The following is a 23,908-nucleotide window of genomic DNA, read 5'->3' as shown; positions in this document are numbered from 1 at the left end:
TGCTATATTGTATGTTTTCTTAGCCAGCTTTTTTTTTATGTTGTTGAAATGACAGAAGGATACTGGCATTTTTTGGGGAGTTGGGATTGGTACACAGTGGGATTTTTTTTTTCCCTTTCTCCAATGTTGTGCTATCTCAGAGTTGGTATATATATATATATATATATATATATATATATATATATATATATATATATATAGTTCTAGGACTATTAAATGAAAGTTCAATAGTCCGAATCCACAATCACCGGACACACTTTAATGAAAGTGCTTTCACCAAAAAAGCACTTTCATTAAAGAGCGTTAAAAAAATAAATCTACTCTTATGCAGGGGGGCAAGCCCCCCTGCATTCCCCATGTGGAGGGCTGTGCCCCCCACACCCACCTACTTTAATATTCTCACTCCAAGATCGCACTACAGTGAGGAAAAGGGAATATTCCCTTATCCGCACAGTAGTACTATCTCCACAACAGTCATTCCCCCACGACTCCCTCTAGCTGCAGGCATATTTCAGCGAAAGTGCTTTTTTGGTAAAAAGCACTTTTGTGGAAGTATGCCCAGCTATTTGTGCTTCAGTGAAAAGTTCCTTTGGGGATCAGTACCGATCCCATATATATATATATATATATATATATATATATATATATATATATATATATTATATGTATTTTTAGACACATATAGGTATTAAATGTTTTCAGTCATTAACCACAAAGCACATTTATATTTGTTGAAGAATGTGTGCTAACAGCTATTCTGCTTGATGACTCTGCAAGGAAAAATAGCTTGTTCAAATTGATAAAAATAAAGAACATGCCTGCTGGGAAATTACTTCATTCACTAAGAATAGTCTTGCCTCAGAGCAATAACACTTAAATGTATTTAATAATAAAAAAGAGAGATGGAATGAGCTAAATGAGTTATTACTAGATCAGTGCGTATCAGGCTCTTCGGGGAAGTACTACAGGTATGCATGTCAATAATGGAAAGGTAGTATTACTAACTGAAAGGCATGACATTTATTTCAGTTGGCTGAAATTATTTCATACAAAACTGCAATTGCAAAAATATGAATATATGTAGACTGCTTGTATGTTCACAAAAGGGAAAAAAGGCTACTTTATCCTTCATTTGTGGGAGTGGGTACAAGATCCATATCCCTCTGCATAAATAACTATATTAACTCCTGGGGTTCTTCACCTATGTGTGAGACATGCTTGGTTATTGCAGTGACACTTCCCATTCACTTGAGAATGTGGACTTGAGTCTTCAGTTTTTGTTTTAAAGGGTACGCACTGAATGTAATTTCCAGGAGGTATTCGAACTCCTGAAGAATGCAGTTATTTGTGTTATTTAACAATTCAAATGTCATTACTCCAATATCATTTGAAAGTTTACAGAGATTTGGTCTTAAATCTCAAAAGAAGATTGGCCGATCAACGTACAATAGTCCTTGACTGTTCTAGAAAACAACATAAAACACAAACAGTGCACAACACCATCTTTTCATACACAGACTAATCCAATCTTCAAGCAAAACTCATACATCCACTGAACTAAAATGTACAGACAAGCCCAATGCACATATCTAACATGGGAGACAAGTCCTCTTAAATGGAAAAAGTGCTCTTCTCCCAAAACTTAAATAACTAACCCAACAACTGCACATCTTGGGGAAAGTACTTTGTAGAACACACACACACACTCAAATATACACCATTTCACACAACTACATCTCACACCTTTTATGCATTCCAGCCAAAACACACACTGTCAACATAGTTCCATTTCACTGATGAAACAAGTCCTGCTATAAAAGAATTCTTCCATGCAAGCATGCATATTGTGGAGCTTTTCTCCCCAGGTCTCCTCTGAAAACAGTTTTTTTTTCAACCCAGTCAGACACTACATGGTTAACAAATGTAAATAAATAAAATAATAAATAAAAATGTTCAGATCAGTTTCCCATCCATCTCCCCTACTATAACACATATCTCTACTGTACTATGGCTCATGGAGGCACAAAGTACACCCTTTCCAGCACTCATCCAACTCAAAGCACGTGACGCAACACCATGTAGTTTAACAGTCACTCACAACCTCACAAGTGCACAGACATGTGCATAGATCTTAACTGCAAAATGCCACACACATACTTACCAAAATATTTTAACTTATAGTAAAAAGACTACAGTAGAGTTCTTCTCATTTATAGTAAGATACATGTCCTATGAACTCTTATATAGTAAAGCAAAGCTACTTCATAACAAAGAAGACACATCCACTGCAGTGACGATCAAACCCATGTCTCCATGCTCTCATTAAATATATATTCCTTAATTAGTATGTGTCTATACTCAGTGGGAGTGAACATTCTGAAACTTAAACCCAACAAGTTGGCAGTTCATAAGACAGCTGTTGATAAATAGGGTGACATCTGATAACAGACACTAATGTTCCAATTAATTATTTTTGAGAATGGACCATTTCCACCTAGCTTTGCAAGGCTGTGTTTTTCATTGTGTAAAAAACAAACGTAATTTAGTCATATATAACAATGTAATATAGATGACAGAGAACTATGAACTGTGGTATTAACATATGAGCTTAGTTAAAATGTAATGTTTTTCATGTATAAGCAGCAAAAAATACCTTTACTGTGGCAAACTGCATCCAGTACGAACCACAAGACCAAACAAAGAAAAAAAGGATAGCAGAAGCGCTCAGTTAAATTCTATTCACTTTATTTTCAATGACAGCAAAGCCTTCAGGTTTCCCCTTCTTCAGTACTAACGTTTTCTTTTCTTTGTTATGTTTTTCATGTATCGCATTATAAAATGTTGCTTTAATGAGTTTATTAAAGTGCATATTTTCAGTAAATTAAGCATGATTAATAAGTAGTTCTTCTGGTTGCATAATTTAACATCTTAGATAATTGTCCTTTATATAAACTAATGTACAACATTTATACTGTTTATGAAACAAACATTAAATGGCCAAGCATTATTCCGTCAGAGACAAGAAATTCACTTAGATTATGTTACCGAATACCAAAAAGTCAGTGTTGAACTGTAGTGCTAATAAAATTAGAATCCTAACATAAATGATGATCAGAATGTTACAGTTATAATCAGTCTGTTTAAAAATGTAGTTCTAATACATTGTAATAAACAGTTAATTGCTCAGAGTAAATTTGAGTCAGTGGTACTAATTCATTTTCTGCATATTTTCATAACTGAGAAAATATACTGCCTATTTTAATATTTGTTCTTGCGTTGTTTTAAAAAAAGAGGACACTGGAGTTTAAAAACACCAGATACAATGTGTATGGTTAAAATCTGGGAGAGGTAGAAATAAAATCCCAAACCAGGTTCATAAAAAGAACACTCAGAAGCTCAATCTAGCCTGTGGAACAACATGACCGGTCTGCCAGTGCTATGCAAAAGTTATGCAGGTGCATAAGAGATCAAAGTTACCACCATTAAGAACATGGGACTGCAATGCATTTGTAGTCATCTACCAATAGATATGTTCTCTAGCCATGAGAGAGAAAGGCACATCCCCCTTCTAGTAGCCGCACAAACGTTACCTGTGTTGCAGGTTAGTCCAAATAAAAATACAATAACACAAAATGTCATACATAATTTCTGGCCAAACATAATCAAAGTTAAATATATATATATATATATATACATATATATATATATATATATATATATATATATATATATATACATATATATATATATATATATATATATATATATATATATATATATATATATATATATATATATATAGATATATGTATGGTACATGTGTGTGCGTGTGTGTGTGTGTGCGTGTATGCATGCATGTGTGTGTGTGTGTGTGTGTGAGAGTAGAAGCTAGGTTAAGAAGGGAGGTGATGATTAGTGATCAGCAGTATGGCTTCATGCCAGGAAAAAGCACTACAGATGCAATGTTTGCTCTGAGAGTGTTATTGGAGAAATACAGAGAAGGTCAGAAGGAGTTGCATTGTGTCTTTGTAGACTTGGAGAAAGCATGTGACAGGGTGCCTAGAGCAGAGTTGTGGTATTGTATGAGGAAGTCGGGAGTGGCAGAGAAGTATGTAAGAGTGGTACAGGATATGTACGAGGGTAGTGTGACAGTGGTGAGGACTGCAGTGGGAATGACAGATCCGTTTAAGGTGGAGGTGGGATTACATCAAGGATCAGCTCTGAGTCCTTTCTTATTTGCAGTGGTAATGGACAGGTTGACAGATGAGATCAGACAGGAGGCCCCATGAACTATGATGTTTGCAGATGACATTGTGATCTGTAGTGAGAGTAGGGACCAGGTTGAGGAGACTCTGGAGAGGTGGAGATATGCTCTAGAGAGCAGAGGAATGAAGGTCAGCAGGGCTAAGACAGAATATATGTGTGTAAATGAGAGGACGGTAGAGGAATGATGAGGATGCAGGGAGTAGAGTTGGTAAAGGTGGACGAGTTTAAGTACTTGGGATCAACAGTTCAGAGTAATGGTGAATGTGGAAGAGAGGTGAAGAAGAGAGTACAGGCAGGGTGGAATGGGTGGAAAAGAGTATCAGGAGTGATTTGTGATAAATGGGTACCAGTAAGAGTGAAAGGGAAGATCTACAAGAGGGTAGTGAGACCAGCTATGTTATAAGGGTTGGAGACAGTGGCATTGACAAAAAGGCAGGAGTCAGAGCTGGAAGTGGCAGAGTTAAAGATGTTAAGATTTGCACTCGGTGTGACTAGGATATATAGGATTAGGAATCAGTATATTAGAGGGTCAGCTCATGTTGGACAGTTTGGAGACAAAGCAAGAGAGACGAGATTGCGTTGGTTTGGACATGTGCTAGGAGGGATGATGGGTATAATCGGAAAAAGATACTAAGGAAGGAGCTGCCAGGTAACAGGAAAAGAGGAAGGCCTAAGATCAGGTTTATGGACGTGGCGAGAGAGGACGTGCAGGCGGTTGGTGTGACAGAGCAAGATGCAGAGGATAGGAAGAAATGGAAAGAGATGATCCGCTGTGGCGACCCCTAACGGAAAAAGCCGAAAGAAGATGATGATGATACAGGAACTTTACCATTCTCTTCACTGTAGTCTGATCTCAAAGTTGGTATATTTAAGTAGCAGAGGGTGTGGGGGGTGCAAGGGAACTTGCAAAAATGTGAGATAAAAAGCTCTCATGTTGTAGAGTTTTTTTTTTTTTTTTTTGTAAGGTTCGATTTTTCAGAACGTCAGTCCTCTGGTCCTTGGTGATAAGTTTGATGTTCTGAAATTTCGATCATTTGAAGTAGACCCATATATATATATATATATATATATATATATATATATATACATATATATATATATATATATATATATATATATATATATATATATATATATATATATATATATATATAAAATACAATAACACAAAATGTCATACATACAGCTTGAATAATATCTGTCCAAATTCATTATATAGAACAGACATGTACTTGGCTTGGATTATATGGGAAAACATAATCAAAGTAAAAAAAAAAAATATATATATATATATATATATATATATATATATATAATGTGTGTGTGTGTTTAGATGTTTATATATATATATGTATATATATATATATATATATATATATATATATATATATATATATATTATGTATACATAAGTGTGTATGTGTGTGTGAGTATATATGTCTATATGGATCCCCTACGGAAGATTGACAGCTGACAGCAATGACACCCACATCACCGGCACCAAAACACCGACACAAGAAAAACTGAAACAGCGCTACTGCAAAAAAAAGGTAAATAACATTCCCTTTTTTCTTTGCCCCCCCACACCCCCCGTAACTTTAATATACCAACTCTGAGATCACACTACAGTGCAGGAATGGAAATCTTTCCATTCCGCACTATGGAGACTTACCGTTTCCCCATTGTCGGTGTTTCTGTGTCGGCAATGTGGGTGTCGTTGTTGTCAGCTGTCGATCTTCCATAGGGGACCCATACATACATATATATATATATATATATATATATATATATATATATATATATATATAGATAGATAGATATATAGATACATATATATATATATATATATATATATATATATATATATATATATATACACATATATATATATAGTTTCACTTTACAATCCCAAAATACTGAAAAACTGAAATTCAATATCTCGAGACTATAAATCCAAAAATTGAAAAACCCGAAACCCCAAAAGCCTGAAATTCAAAATCGCGACTGCCGACATACAGACTCCACACACAAACAAGCACACATACACCTTCCTCCCTACACTACAAACCAACAAAACACACACAAACACAACAAAACAAACACACCCACGGACCCTACATATAAGCAGGGGGGTAAGACCCCTGCACTCCTCATTTGGGGGGCTGCACCCCATACACCCGCTACTAATATATACTAACTCTGAGGTCGCACTAAAAACAAAAACACAAAAAAAATCATTACACATTCTACACTCCCCTTGCACAAGCACACATAACATTCATACAAATACCACCACTCTCAACAGTTACACACTCACAGTCTTACCTACCTACCCTAACCCACACCTCAAAACTCCAAACACATTCACACAAACTGAAATCCCTACCCAAAACCACTAGTAAAACATCACTTACCTGAATCTCCAGCTCATTCACATACCACACCGCACATCACAAACACAGGGAATCCCACCGCACGTACACTCCTCCACAACCGCGGATTTGACATTTCCAAATTCGGCATCCTGCTCTTTCACTCAAGTGCAGTTTTGACATTTTGGGCTCGAGCTACTGAAATTAGATATATGTGTATATGTATATATATATATATATATATATATATATATATATATATATATATATATATGTGTGTGTGTGTGTGTGTGTGTGTGTGTGTGTGTGTGTACATATATGTACATACACACACACATATATATATATATATATATATATATATATATATATATATATATATATATAGTAAATTCTCGCTTAACAAGAACTCAAACAACCAGAACTCTCAAGCAACCAGACAAAAAAAGTCAGAAATACAGTACAATTTTCATGTGTTGCACTGTTTTCCCCCCCGCAGAAACATATATTACATTTTTAGAGTTTTAGAGTTTTAAAAAGGAAGATAGGAATAAATTCCCTCTCTCCTCAAACTAAGAACAAGTCAAACCAAACAAATAGTATAGGGTACAGTATTAGTCAGGCCTTTTTAATATTAACTCTCAAGCAACCAGAAACTACAGTTATCCAGCATCTACCAATCCCCATGGGTGCCGATTAACTGAGAGTTTACTGTGTATATATATAAATATACATGGTCGACTTTTCACAAAGTTGACTTTCATATGCTGAGACCATATGATCGACTTTTGAAAAGCTGACCATGGGGAACCGCTATCGCCATACAGTACGGAATGGAAAATTTCCATCTTCCGCACTGTAGTGCAATCTCGGAGTTGGTATATTAAGTTACGGGGGGTGTGGGGGCTGGAGCAGGGGGGCTTGCCCCCCTGTTAACAGTTTTAAGGTAAGTGTTTGTTGTGTTTTTTGTGTTTATTTTACATGGTCGGCTTTCCGAAAGTCGATCATATGGTCTTGGCCATATGAAAGTCGACTTTCTGAAAAGTTGACCATGTAAAGTAGACCTATATATATATATAAATATATATATATATATATATATATATATATATATATATATATATATATATATATATATATATATATATATATATATATATATTATTTAGTTAGTTGGTTTTTACTTATTTTACATTTGTTTACCAGGAAAGTCTGACTGGACAAAATGTCCTTTTTCAATGTATGCCCATGGAGGAAAGTTCCACATTTAGAAATAACTGTAAGATACATATACAATGTTTGTTTGTGTCTTTTGGCTTTTCCCGGTTAGGGGTCGCCACAGTGGAACTCCGGTCCACTAATGATTGGCAGTAGACTTCTACGTGCCGAGTTGTCAGCCCTGACGCACAACCTTCAACGAAGGTACGCCCATTCACGCAGTCTCCACACAGAAGACTCTAGCTGAGAATTGAACAGGACAATGTCGTACTGTGAAGCGACAACGCTACCATAGCACCACCACCATACCGGTACAAATATTGACTCAGTTTCAGATACAAGTGCAAAATGAAAATACATGTAATACGTTTCACTGATACAATCATATAATCTAGATAAAATACATAGCATAGCAGTACTATGACTTATTGGGGGGTATACTATTCAAATGCAAAAATAACAGGTTCTGTTCCTTTAGCTACCTGAAGACATTTATTTCCTAACCTGGGTTTGTGCAAGAGTAGGTCCATGATTCTGATAGGTGTGATTTGGGAATTTTTTTAAAGTTGAAAGTGTTAGTAGCTGTTCTGATATTTAATGGTAGGGAATTCCAAGTTTTGGCTTTGAAGGTGGAGGAAGGGAAAACTCCAGCTGCATCATTAGCTTTGAATATATTTAGGAAGGATTTATTACTGGAATGCAATACCTTGTTACTGGAGTAGTGCATTAGTAGATTTTGAAGTACTGGTATTTTTTCTGGCTGATTTAGTATTCGATGGGTGAAGGTGAGTTGATTATAAGGAAGTAGATTTGGTAGTTTGAGTCAGGATGGTTGTTTTACAGTCAAATGATGATGGGATCTGAAATTTGTTACTGTAGCAAACTATGCAATTTTATTATAGCAAGTTTCAGGTTTTGCTAGGTCATATTTCTTAATATTTGTGAGAATTTGTAAGGTATATGTGTAGAGTTAATATTTTTTTTTTGCTATAGTGGCATTTGAAGATTTATTTAGAAAGTGTAGATTTCTGTTCAGGGTTCCTAGTTTTTTGTGAACTTTTTTTATGGTCTGTGATATATGTATGTAAAATTTTATATTATGATCAATGACCAGTCCAAGTAAGTGGAAAACTGGAGAAATAATTGTATGATTTAATGATAAGATATTCAATAGTGGGTGGGTGTCTACAGCTCTAGCTGGACAGAAGAGCATGAGTTTTGTTCTGTAGGGTACTCCACACAGTGAGATGCATATATTATGCAGCATGCTTGAATGGGTAAAGATCTACATACAGGGCTGCAGTTTTATAAATTATACATCCTGCTTCTCCACAGCAGGTACAAAAAAGTGTGATATACAGACATACTTACTCATTTATTCATACAGACAAACAGTCAGAAATACCATAGAAATAAAGACACATAAATATTTTAATTGATGTATCCATTCTTAACAATATATGATGCACTGTAGTACTATTACACTAGGAATGCACAAACAAGTTCAGACTTGGTTCAAAAAACTGTATACACATGAAATACACATACTTACACACACACACACACACACACACACACGCACACACACACAAACAAAATGTGTGCACACATACGCACATACACACATGCACACAAACATTAAGACACAGTTTGTGGGTGTGTGAGGGGGTGAATGGATATGTGTGTGTGTGTGTGTGTGTGTGTGTGTGTGTGTGTGTGTGTGTGTGTGTGTGTGTGTGTGTGTGTGTGTGTGTATGTGTGTGTATGTGTGCATGCATATGTTACTCACTGTATCAATGGTGCAAAATAACGTTTCTGATATTATTAAAAAAAAAAAAACAAAAAAAAAAAACTTGTCTGAATCAAGAACATTACTGTCACATGAGGACCTGTCTGTATTAGTCACGATTTGGATGATGCCATTGCTTTTCACCTGGGTCTTTATGATAGTTATAACAAGTGAGTGAAAGCAGTACAGAATGCATCAGTGCACTTGCATTCTGGCACTTTCCATGTATCCCCTGTAAGCCCAGTTTTGTGCCATTAGCACGGCATCCCAATATAGTAATGACCCCTATCGACCGAGCCTTGTATGAATTCATCCTGCCTACATAAAGGAGTTTGTGCTACCCTAATGGCCATGCTGGCTTCTTTCATCATCAAGTAGTTTGAATTAATACTTACCAGAAATTATATGAAGCATTCTTAGATATTTGTTTTTCATACATTGTTTTTCATATATTGTCTTATTTAAGAATTTACTACATTCGCTTTATGTTTCACTCTCTCTTGTGCTGACTCTTCCTTTACTGTTAGTCCTTCTGTTTATATTCTTTTTAATTTTAACAGGAAATAAACTTAACTGCAACACTAGTTCCTTGTAGTCTCTTGTGTGGTTATTGGCTTCTGGTAAAACACAACCTGACCTTTACAAATAGCAAACCAGACGTTTTCTGTCTCATTACACATTTTGAAAGTATTAAAACACTATTTCCTATTTCCTTTTTAATGAGTGTCGTGTATGGGGCTATTGTTTTCACTATTTCATTTAAACAATTAGGCATACCTGAATTCTCTCAATAGGGATAAGGTAGAGCTGAACAAAGAAGCCCGGTATAAGTACCACTTCATAAAATAGGATTTCATTTTTTTTTTTCTGAAGACTGCCCAAATCATGTAAGGCCATAGTAGGTTTAAAAAACATAATTAATTTAACAGACACAGCAATATTACTATATGACTGGCTACACTGGATGAAAGAGTGAAAATGACAACAATTATAACAATTTTCTTCATTCCAGGCAAAGAACACAGAAGTGGTACTTGAACAATGTTGCAAAGTGTACAGGTGGACTCAGGCATCATAAATAAAGACTTACTGAGCATGCAAACATCCCGATACCTGTCCTGACCAATAAGTAGCTCAATCCCAGTGCAGCCATTCAGCATTAAGATAGTTAGTACTTCACAAATAATCAGGCTATCATCCACCCTCAACCCGTTTTCCAATATCAAGTTGGGGTGTCACTTCAACAGTAACACTCTAGAGCCAAGGTTTGCATTGCTGGCTGGCTATCACTGCCACGGTTGTTCATCGATACCACACATGCACATGCACACTCTAGGGCCAATTTAGAGCGTCTTATTCACCCGCTGCATGTCTTTGGAATGTAGGAGCAAACTGGAGCACCTAGAAGAAACCCACGCAAAACAGGGAAGAAATGCAGAATCTGTACAGATAGCACACCAGCTGAGAATCAAGACGGTGAACCTTTTGCTGTGAGGTGACAATGCTAACCACTGCAACACTTAACCTTTAATGAACAATTATATCTGTATGTTGGCTTTAGGGGAAGTATCAGGTTAGTAATAGCCATAGGCCTGTACAGTCAGATTATGGAATCAAGCTTTTGACTAGGAAAATTAGTTTGTGTCCACATCTTTTTGGACCACATGAAAGCCAGTTGAATTTACATAACATCACAATGTCAGCCCTTAAAATATCCAAATCATATTTTAATAACTGGGTTTGCATGCCTGTCTACCAAACACCCACATTAAATGCTAACTCCAATGTCCAACTCTGCATTACTTATCACCCATAATATGCCAGTATTACAATATTATGATGTACAAGGATTCCTTTTAAGAAATGCATGTCACTGTCATAGTGACATGTGACTCACTGAGATGGATGTGCTGCCTGTAATCCTTTATGTTAAGCCAGCTGGTTTTCCAGTACTCCATACCCTCCACAGTGAGATCTCATAAAAGACTTCCCTGGATTTGTCAACCAATGCTTTCCAGGTTGATGGTCAGTCATCTTGAAGTTAGCTTATTGATTTCATTGGATTATTCATTTTAACCCTAAAGCAAAATACTATCATTAATGACTGTTACATATTTTATAGAGCATTCCTACAACACAGAACCCTTGTGATTCTCCCCAGCAAGACCGAAAAATATATTGATTTAAGTAATTTTATCATGTAGTCTTCCATGAAGCATACATTAACTTTTAAGTTTTAAGTCTCAAGTATATATACTTTGTGGGTGGGGGTCTTGCACCTATATCAAAGGGTACAAGGACGGTTGCCTACCACCAATAACATTTGCTATTGTTCTTGAGCAACAACTGTCCAGGGTTTTAATGTCTTGGGTTCAAGTAACTGGCCAAAACGTAAATGTCTACAGTATAGGGATTTGGTTTTATTGGCCTGAATGTAACCATAAAGACTTAAAAAGTAAAAAGTCATGGACATTCAGAAGCCATAAATCTGAAACACTTGATGTCCTTAAGGGGTCATTTGCATTTATCCCATGGACCTCCATTACATGAGGTTTAAGGTATCACACAGTGAAAACTTTTATTTTATATAATATGGTATTTTCAAGCTTAAACTAGACATAAAAAACATGTGCTTTCAAAAGCTCAGCTTTCCTGAAGTCTTGGGAAAAGATGCCAGGCAAATGGCTGCTACTATTGTTAAGTTGAAGATATAAAATGGCTGCGACTATTGTTAAACTGAAGAGATAAAATGAAAGAAACAATAAGAAAACCTACCTGGTTTTGATGCTTGAACCATTTTTTGTTTCTTACTCACCTGTCAAACTCAAATATTGAGTGCATACCGTTAACTTAGTGCTCAGACTTTAATTAATCTATATCTACTATTTTTCTTGAAATAATATCGTAAATCCAAGTACAAAAACATTATTATATTCTTTTATTCTTCCTGGATACACCCTGTACTTTTTGTCAAAATGGAAGATCTGCCAGCCAGCCTGTCATCTGTTGCCAGCCTCATAGCACATGGTAATACAAAGGCAAAGTATGAATTATTTGATGCTCACAGATAGTGATCTTTTCTTAGCTCATCATTGTCTGTTTGTGAGCGGTACAAGTACCTAACCAAATTCAAGATCACACTCCCACAAACAGACAAACAAATCCAGTCAGCATCATCTATCTACACCAGACTCCTCACAGGCTCTAACTAAATTATCATGCACTGAAGCATTAAAACAATCCTTGACCTAGCAGCAACAGACTAGTAGGTGGAAGGCCTAGCATCAGTTAAGCAACTGCAGCATTGCTTAGAACATACTGTAGAGATTCACCAGGAAACAGCAGATCTCTGATTCATTACATCAAAGAAATCTTCAAACGTAAATAGAACTATACTAGTGATTGGTGAGTGCTAGTTAGCTACATGGATTCTACACTCACGAGGCTAGACAAAAGCATGGTGACAGTGAGCTATCTCTCATGTGCCAAGATTGCAGATGTTGTAGGAGCAGAAAGATAGGGACCCATGTTGAGATAAGCAACCTTATGGATATGGAGAGAGTTCTGCACGCATGTCCCAAGTACAGGAAAGGTCCTAGTATTGATTACAACCCTTTCATCACCAAAAATGATGGAGATGTATACAGAAGAGATTACTAGTGTTAACAATTAAGCTAAATATTTAGTGTCATTGTAGGGGGCTCCAGAATGTGCCAGCATGAGAGGACACACTTGAAAGCGATACTTGCTTCTCCAAGCATGGTATGCACCTGTCTTTCCAAGGCCGCTGCTTACTGGCAAAAACTTTTGCTATCCCTTTGAAACTTTTTTAGATAAGGTCAGACTGATGGACCTCCTAACTTAACTCCCAAAACAAACCAAGCATTGAACCGTATCAAGGTAACTCTACTTAATGCTAGAAGTCTTAACAACAAACTTACTGGATCTTGACGACTTCTTTCATTTGGTGTGTGAGTGTGAGTGTGAGTGTGAGTGTGAGTGTTATGAAATCACCTGGTTTAAGTTACCAAAGACACCTCTATCAACACACAGGTTGTACACTTTCTACTTGTTTAGACCCGATGGACACTCTTGTGGTGTATCCATATTTGTTAGAGACCACATTACCTCAAGACAAAGACCAGAGCTTATACATATTCAAATCATAATAAAAATATCAGCTATCAGATCATAGCAAGCTGCAGTACCCCCTCCATGTCTCCAGAAAATCACACAACATTCCAAAATATTCATGATGAACTCACCATAAGTAGAAATGTTGTTATCCTAGATAATTTGAAATACCTAATGAGTAACTGGAGGGCCTATACAACCAGCACAGGATATGCACAAAAATGACGAGATTTTTTAAACAAAATCTCCCTGGACAAAATTATTAATGAACTTACTAGAGAGCAGAATATACTTAACCTAATCATACCAAACTTAGCATCTATATGTGGCACCCCCAAGGTATCCCCCTCACTGGTCAAGTTAGATCACAAACTAGTAACCTTTTCCATTAATATGTCCAAACTATCAGAAATAAAAAAATGCAGAATTCAAGGTCTTCTAGTGTAATTCTGTCATGAGGTCTCTAAAATCAACTATAACAATATTACCCATAATGTTGACACTGCAAAGAGATGCACAGAAATGTTCTACTGGGCAAATTTATTAAACTGGCAGACCTAATGAGATCCAAACAAATAGGGAGGGTCAAAAGCATACCAGTATGGTGATCCTCAAGCATTAAAAAAGTATGACCCCCAAATTAATGCTAACATCAAACAGATGACAAACTAAAAAAAAAAAAAAAAAAAAACATAGGAAAAACAAAGGCATTCCACGAACTCAGACTAGCTGGAGAAGTCAAAGACAACTACAAATCCTTCTGTAGTTATGTCAGAAGAATAAGAAATAACACTTAACATTGCTCTGAGCTTATTCATAATGTTACTAACTACACTGATACTGTGAATATTGTCAAGCTAATGGCAAATAAATTTAGTGCCAACCTCACCCCGGAGATATCTATTCTAAACATACTTATTCATGATGGAATCAAAGTTACCAGCCATCATGAAAAAATATGTACTGAAGATAATCTCCAAAACAAAGGCAATTTCCTTCATGGGGCCTGACAATATACCCAGTTTCCTAATTAATCGCACTAGGCAAGCATCAGCGAACCCACTCCTCAACATCTTCAACTTGAACCTGTAAATAGTCTTTGTCCCATGGGAGTCGTGCATGGCTGTGTTGATCATAGGATCACAGGAAGTTACTAAGCTAATAGCCCTAGGGCCCTTACAAGCCTAGCCAAGGTCTACCCTTATTTCCATAATCATCACCTATTGCCCCTGTCCAAGAGGGACACAGGTGGAACTTCCGGGGTGAATTTACGGTTGCCCATTCAATCATCCAGACTGCATTTGAAGTGGGCCAATGAGGTGCTCTGTTTGACATGAAGTGGGAGTCTGTTCCAAAGGTGTGGTAACCTCTGAGACACAAATATGTCCCTCCAGCAGGTTGTATTAATGTCAGATACCAGGTTAAGGTCTTTACAACGAGTAACCCGAGTATCATTTGACTTGTGGATATGCAGCATTTCCAGTAAAGCAGGTTCAGATATTGCCTCTGAGTAGTCTGTATGAAACAGAATAAAGTGACAGGGATTTCTGATGACCCACATAGGACAGATGCTGAAGACTTTGAATTTTCATTGTGAGGAAGCTTTGTGGTCTCTCCAAATGCTGCAGGTGCTTGGAAAGGTACATACCAAAAGGGGTGTTGTACTCAATTATTGGCCTAAGGAGAGAACAGTACAGGGAGGTTATAACTTCTTTTTTTCCTGGAGGCAATGCCCTTACTTATGAGATGAGCAATATAGAATCCCCTCCTTACCACTGTGGAGACACGGTAATCAAAGGTAAGGTTGCTATCAACCTGTGTGCCCAGGTCTCTCACCTCTGAGTGCATACTTAATGCGTTGCTGTGGTAGTTAGCAGGAGCATCACTCTTACCAAAAGGGATTATAATACATTTTTTTTGCATTGAGTTTAAGTCAATGACTTTGGCAGCAATCATTTGTTTCTGTAAGACCCTCTTGTAGGATGTTGACATCATTTGGAAATTCTATGACCGCTCCCAGTTTGCAGTCAACAGCAAACATTGTAAGCCACAGACCTTTAGTTTTTCCTTGTATTTTGGTGAAATAGATTCCAGACAGAAGAGGTTCCAGGACTGATCCCAGCGGAACACCAATGGTTAAAAGTCTGATGCTGGAGGTGGATTTCCATGTTTTGACTATATCTGTACTATCTAGTGACCCATCTAATGATATAAATATTGATACCTATCTGGATGAGTTTGTCAATGATGCCTGAGTGGGGGGTAGTGTCAAAAGCCTTGGCTAAGTCTAGGTAGGCTGTAGGCACAGATTTCCCCTCGTCCAGGACCTTGCTGACTGTCTTGAAGGCATCTACCAGGTTTAACAGGCGCAATCTCCCTAGACAAATCCAAACTGAGTAGGGTCAAGTGTTTGGAGATTACCTATATCTTTGTTGATAAAGTCCATGGTGATTCATGCAATGGACTTGCAGATAAGTGAAAGTGATATCAATCCCCAAGGATGGCCCTACCACAGATCACAGGAATTACAGAACCATTAGCCTAATGAGTCCTATCTACAAAGTTATGGAACATTTCATAACTGACCTACTTAACTATGATAACAAAAATCTGATCAGTCTCAACATCCAGCAGTTGGCTTTGTCAAAGATAGATTCTGTCATATGAATCTTAGGAACTTTTTTGAGATGGTTACTCAGGAGGTAGGCTGTGGACAAGCTGTCCACACAGAGTACCTTGACCTTTCCAAGGCATTTGATACCATACCCCATGCAAATATAATAAATAAGTTGACGGAGCTCCAAATTGACCCACATGTAGTTATGTGGAAGCAAAATGGCTTAGAGACAAGACTTGCACAGTAAGAGTAGGGGTACCTCATGCAGGTGACCAGTAGAGTTCTGCAGGGATCTCTTCTGGGACATCTGCTGTCTGGCATCTACTTCTCAAGTTTCTACTTATCAAATAAGGATCTTTGGTTAAGAAAGTTTGTTGATGATTGCAAACTAGGAGCCATTGTCATGCCCTTTCTAACATACAGGTACACCATAAGGAGGTCACCTTTTCAGTAGCTGCTATACTAAAAATAGGCTCAAGCTGAACGTCAAAAAATACAACATTGTAATAGTTGATTAGCATTCCTTAGCTCCAGATTGCAGCATAGACAATATGTGACTTTAAAATGAAAAGATTCTGAGAGACCTGAGTACTTGGGTGGACAGTTCCCTTAAAAAGAAGAGTGATCAATAAATCCTTTCACATTCACAACTCGCATCAAAAGATATTTCTTCTAGATCAAAAGAATATAATGTTTGCTTCAGCTCCACGGTATATATTTTGTTTTCATTTTTCTAAACTGATATAATTATGCATCATATGTGTCTTCTGCAGTATGCATTCTGTTTTCATTGACAATTATAACTGAATAGTATCATAGTTTCTATCTACTATACATTAATCATTTCTCTTTTTTTTTCTTTAGATTCTTCTTCTTCATAGCCTTGTGGAAGAAACAATGAAAATAATTCTTAAGCATATGTTTTTTTCTATTTTGCACATGGTTCAGAGGAAATTGTGCATTTGTCACCATTGATTCATTTTATAAAAATAAAATAATGAAATGGATAAACTTTGTAAAAAAAAAAATGAGATTTCACACCCTGTGATTTAAATGAAATGGACACAGACATATTAAAAGATGGGAGAAAAGTAACACCATATGGAGCCATCCAGGTAGTGACATCAAATATATGCAGCGCTAGGACAAGAAGTTAACCTCAACTGTGCTACAAAAAAATCACTGAAGACAGAAAATGTTAAGACTTTGAAGTCAAAGCTGAAAGAAATGTGATCGTAATAAACAAATGATAACAAGAACATACAGCTAAACCATCATGCCAAAGACACATAGGAACTTATTTGTCCACGATGCTGTTCTTCCCACAAGCTGCAGATGTGCTGGATGGATATTTCTCATGAGGGCCCACACCATCACTTTGTCAATGCAGATGAATAAAACCAGTGTTGCCAAAAAAAGTTCAAAGAACGGCAACAAGGAAGTGACATTTTGCTAGGAGTGTAGACTTTGACCTTGTCTTTGCTCATGACGAATGTTTTGAAAAAGTGTTTTGTACTTGGTTTACTGATAATATTGCTAAAGATGAACAAACCGAAAATGTTGCATTGTAACTCAATGATCTATGCGCCTATTATGGACTGTGTTATTTTATAATAAGAAATCCATTCCTGTTAAAATATCCATGTGTGATATTGACTAATCACTCATACTTCTATTCAATCAAGTTAGGATAAACAGTCTTAGGAAGAACTTAACCTCTTAGGTTCTTTGTTTCTTCAAAAGTGTCTTACATTTTGCTTACAGGTACATTTATACGAGGGACTCATTTTGATTTAATGTATTTGTCTTATTACAAAATAAGTATGCCATCATATAGAAATGTAGTAGTTACACCAAACTGTATCCCTATGTTTTTCCCTCCTCAATCACATTTTGTAAACGGCTATTCTTTACTTCAGCCTTTGATTTCCATTATTTAATAATGTACGTACTTAGTACTATGTTGTTAACATGCTGTAATTGAATTTTTATAGATGTATATAAAACAGACATTGTTCATTAAATATGATCATTTCATGATGATAAATGTATTCTCTGCTTTATTTGTTATGTTTGTTTTGCTGACAGAAGTGGACTAGGTGCATACAGAAATTTTACTTTGATACTAAATGGGGAATCAACATGCTTGCTTCTTTGTGACACATGGATTTTAATAAAATATGATTAACTGATTAGTTCTTCTACGAACCTCCAATTTTAAGTGATATTACATCACACTACAGATCTTATCAGTGCAGCATTCATTTTGAAGTTATCTAAAATCAGTTAAATTATATGCCTGAAATGCACAATAGCCATATTGAGGCTGACCTAGTAAATTATTCTCAATAACTTCATAAAACCTCTTTGCACACATGTACCTGCAACACTTCATCCCCAGGGCACAAATAACCACACCATTCATTTTAGTACAACCTCTTCTTTCGGCTGCTCCCGTTAGTTGATCCTGTTTCCATTTCTTCCTGTCCTCTGCATCTTGCCCTGTCACACCAACCACCTGCATGTCCTCTCTAACCACATCCATAAACCTTATCTTAGGCCTTCCTCTTTTCCTCATACCTGGCAGCTTCATCCTTAGCATCCTTTTCCCAATATACCCAGCATCCCTCCTCAGCACATGTCCAAACCAACGCAATCTCACCTCTCTGGCTTTGGCTCCAGACTGTCCAACCTGGGCTAACCCTCTAATATACTTATTCCTAATCCTGTCTACCCTCATTACACCCAGTGCAAATCTTAACATCTTTAACTCTGCCACATCCAGCTTTGACTCCTGCCTTTTTGTCAATGACACTGTCTCCAACCCATATAACATAGCTAGTCTCACTACCCTTTTGTAGACCTTCCCTTTCACACTTACTGGTGCTCGTCTGTCACAAATCACTCCTGACACTCTTCTCCATCCACTCCACCCTGCCTGTACTCTCTTCTTCACCTCTCTTCCACACTCTCCATTACTCTGAACTGTTGCTCCCAAGTATTTAAACTCATCCACTTTTGCCAACTCTACTCCCTGCATCCTGGCCATTCCTCTACCCTCCCTTTCACTTACACACATATATTCTGTCTTAGTCCGGATTACCTTCATTCCTCTCCTCTCTAGAGCATATCTCCACCTCTCCAGGGTCTTCTCAACCTGTTCCCTACTCTCACTACATATCACAATGTCATCAGCAAACATCATAGTCCACAGGGACTCCTGCCTGATCTCATCTGTCAACCTGTCCATCACCAGTGCAAATAATCTTTATTAAACACCACATTTTCATAACTGCATAATCAACATATGAAATAACTAGAAAATTATAACTGTTCGGTAATTAGGTGTTAGGCAGCATTATAAAATACTCACCCAAAAACAAATTATCCATATGTGGAGATATACAACTGACGGGCAGCATTAGAGAATGCTTATATGAAATACAAACAAGCCATGTAATGCCTGCCAGCATTATTAGACTAACTGCTTACTGACCTCCACCAAACAAAAACCTGTAGCAGAGTTCCTGCCACTCACCTCGGAACATAACACCAGACAAAGGAAAGAGGGAAAAGGGATTCCTTTCACAGAAGCAGACCCTTCGTAACACTGACCACCAGTCGGACATCTGTCAGCCTATTCCATATTTCCTTCCTGAATACGACACTGTGCCTCAATAACAAATACCTACAAACTTTCCATCAGCTTCTACAGCAATAAGGAAATATGAACATTGAATAGATCTACGTCAGTGTTAGTCAAATGAATGCCATCAGCCATAAACTATGACCAGATTACATTTAGCAAAATCCCAATAGTCCAAGATACAAAAACCTAGAGATGAAGCTGATTTAGGTGCTCTGTGATTCACAAATCATTTCAATCTCATGACAGCTTTAAAACTTACTGTCTCCTTCCACACTAGTCTCAGAATTATCTGGAATACTGTCAGTGATCTCAGCAGAGATCTTCCATAGACCAAAAAGCAAAAAAAAAAAAAAAGAAGCATGTTCTCTGCTGAAGTGCTTCACTTTAGCACTTGTCGGCAGCCATACAGAAGGTATTGCCTACTAAAGTCCGATGTTTCATCACTTGTCTGCAGCCATACAGAGGTTATTGCCTACTAAAGTCCGAAGTTTCAGCACTTGTCTGCAGCCATACAGAAGTTACCTACTAAAGTCCGATGTTTGTCTTCCTGGCAGTATTAGCATTCATTTCTGAATGACATTTCCTGTGAATGCTCACGGTGTTCTTGTATGTTCTATATATGCATAAATACAATGATTTGTACTGCAGAAGCACTTTCAGTGTGTACAACCTTTTTATTATTGTTTTTTTTTTAGTGGAAGACAGTGCTTGTCTCTTTGGCTTCTGTAAAGAAAGCCTTTTACCTTTTTATGTCTGTGGGGATTTGTAGCTGTGACCACTGTGTGTAATACGGATTTTGCCCATAAATTGAGCATCATATTTCAAATTATGAGAGTAGCCAGAAAATTCTGATTAACCAAGACCAGCTCCATAACTATGCATGATATTAACCTCCAGTTGGATACTTTGCCTACGTCATTGTTACCTAAGTGAATAATAATCAATTTTCATATCCCTGATGCTGCCTGTAGCTTAACAAATTTAGGTAACATATGATTCCAGGGATTTAAACTATGCTAGAGTACTTCCCATTGTGATGAATCAAGATCCAAAAAGACTCCATCAGGCTTCAGCACTGCCTGCTTGGCTGCCCAGTACACAAAGGAATTTCTCAGTTTGAAGGTCTTGTTGCATCTGGTAACACAAAGACAAACCATAACCAAAAGGAATAAAATCATTACTCACCAATTATCTAATATAAGAGAGAAATACATTCAAAGATTACCTGTCAACTCTGTTTATTATTTCAAAAGCTTTACTGCTTAAAATCAGATCAGAAGCCCTACCAACATACTTCTCAACTGTCTGGATTTTCACACAATGTCCATATTTTTGGTTCATATTTTTGGTCTGTTCCTCACAAAATTTATGGTTTTCTGGCAAATGTGTGAGATGATCTAAGGAGTGAAGTGACTAAATAATGACATATATTTGAGTTTCAGTCTTCAAATCCTTCATAAAATGTATATTAGAACAAATCCTGTTATTCTAGCAACAATCTAAGTTTATAAGAGCAATATTTAAAATATGTCCCTATTTTTGGGCCTTTGTCCCTGCATTTTGACTGGCTTTGGCCAGATTGCTTGCACTAAGAGGTTGAGAGGTATGCCTACCAATATAAAAAGAATGGAAAGAAAAAACCTCACTGTTTGACCTCTTGACATAGCAATGCATTTTCCAGTTCAGTGTCTGAATTCAGCTTACCATCTAGACTACAGAAATCCAACTTAGACCTTTCATAACTTGCCATTTGATTCCACAGAGCCACTCGTACCACTGGCCACAAGAAGACATCACCATTTCTCTTCAAAACCACACCAACTGTAACCACCTTGATTAGTCTTAGACATGTGCAACCAGAACAATTCCTCTGAATCCACAGTGCACTCAGCCTGCTAATACATAATGCCTAACAATTCACTCACCTGAAATGCACCTGCATGCATAAATACTGACAAAGTCACCCACACATCAACTATAAACTTGCGACATGATGCACAACTATTTTAACAATATATGTAACAACTGTCTACTTAAAGGAAGTCTCCAGTAAGTAACTAAACCCTTCAGTCTTTCCCATCCTTTCAGCATATGCATTCATTCAAACACATGAACCTAGTCACCACGCTGACCATAGCCATGTGTACCCTAACCATCTGCAGTGCTTTCCCTAGTCCATATCAGTAAACTAATATACTGGGCTAATAAACTTACTCATTGCACTGTCTCTCTCTTTTATCTAAGCAGCAGCTGAACAAATGAATCAAAAGCATCCAGAGCCAAACTGTACTCTCTTCTTCTTGCTATAGCTCATGAGTATTGAATTAGTCAAACTGCTACACATGCCATTATTACAGGTCTCATTAGCAGACAAACTGGATGCTGCTATCCCTTTGGTGCTAGCACTCAAAACCTGTGCAACTGAAAGGCAGGAACACTACCAACTGCCACATTCAATTCACCTGGCACATATGTAGCACAAATGTAAAGTTCATCTTCTCACTTTGCAGAACAAACTTTTGCCAAAATTTGCACTCCAGCCCAAAAGCCTAAATGAAAAAATTATCTTTCTGTTTTTGTATCTCATCTTGCAAAATCACTGAATTCACCCATCTTGGCATCAGTTCTAAAATTCAGTGTCATTCCTGTATTCCATGAGCCCCTCAACAACTGTTCTAGTTTACATTCCATTCCACGAGCCCCTCCACCAGACATTCTTCTTTACACTCCATTCCACGAGTCCCTCCACCAGTCATTCTACTATACACTCTATTTCATAAGCCCCTTCACCAGACGTTCTACTTTACATTGCATTTCATGAGTCCCTCTACCAGCCATTCTACTATGCACTCCATTCCAAGAGCCCCTACGCCAGCCATCCTACTTTACCCCCATTCCTTTTAAAATAAGCTGCCATTCCCAAACCATCTGTGCATCAGTATAAAGCTGAAAATAATCCAAAGACACTCACTTGTCTTTCTGACAGGACATACCATTATATTTACTAAGAAAATCAGATGAAATAGAAAATAAACCTGCTTAAGCAGCTTTGGTACCCTCACTCAGTGATGTTTTCACCTAATCCGCTACACCATGTTTGCTGTAAGTCTATTAAAAGTTCTTTCCAGACATACTGTCCTGCAAGAAAAATTCAAGAGTCCAAACAACTACATAATATGCCTAACCTGATGCCCTAACTATAAATATGCCCTTCCCCTTAACCTATCTCAGTCACTGCTCTTACTAACCTGACTCTTCAACCAGTCAAACCTCGTCAATACACCTACTCATTTGTATCTGGCGCAAGCCAGGTAGGTGCATATAAACAAGTGCATCTGCCTGGCAAACTCCATTTATTATAAAACATCAGCACCCAAGGCTAATTAACATGTTATTGGCATAATTGTCATAATCTGGCTCATTGTCATATTTACTGCTTTTCCAATTGCACTCATCCTTATTATGATGTCTAAAAGTTCATATCTATTTCTGCATTTTAGTTCACAACACAAAAATGTAGTTGCCTCTACTTTTGCAAGATATGCTATGGTGTAATGCATTTTAAGGGTACTTTTCTATGTTTTTTTTCAACTGCTTTTCTGATGTGTAGATAAATAACCAAAAAATGTTTCCTGTTTTGATTCAGTTAAATTAAGTAACGATAAAACATGCGTAACTTAGTTTTAAAAGGTATAACTCAAGTGCTCATGAGGCATCACTGATGCTGATGATTTGAATTTAAGTATCTTCTTTTAGGCTTTTGTTTAGTCATGGTGAAGTCTCTGTTTTTCTCAGTATTTATGTCTCACTATCCACTATTTTTCTTATCAAATATAAAAGTAAGGAAAGTAAGGAAAATTAAG

The 23,908-nt window shown here is 37.1% G+C and overlaps 1 protein-coding gene across 2 annotated transcripts in view; it reads left to right on the top strand.

The window, feature by feature from the left end:
- Positions 1-18,443, top strand: part of CNTFR (ciliary neurotrophic factor receptor) — a 2,564,731-nt gene extending 2,546,288 nt beyond the window's left edge. For both annotated transcript variants that reach the window (XM_044077809.1, XM_044077802.1), the window contains one exon: positions 17,261-18,443. In XM_044077809.1, coding sequence (XP_043933744.1) covers position 17,261 — 1 coding nt within the window. In that variant the 3' untranslated portion in view covers positions 17,262-18,443. The remainder of the gene's footprint in view (positions 1-17,260) is intronic.
- The last annotated feature ends 5,465 nt before the right edge of the window (positions 18,444-23,908 follow it).

Source organism: Protopterus annectens, chromosome 1.part1, assembly GCF_019279795.1.
Source record: "Protopterus annectens isolate FY-2018-M chromosome 1.part1, PAN1.0, whole genome shotgun sequence".
Taxonomy (NCBI): domain Eukaryota; kingdom Metazoa; phylum Chordata; order Ceratodontiformes; family Protopteridae; genus Protopterus; species Protopterus annectens.
This window is presented reverse-complemented; position numbering and strand designations above follow the sequence as displayed.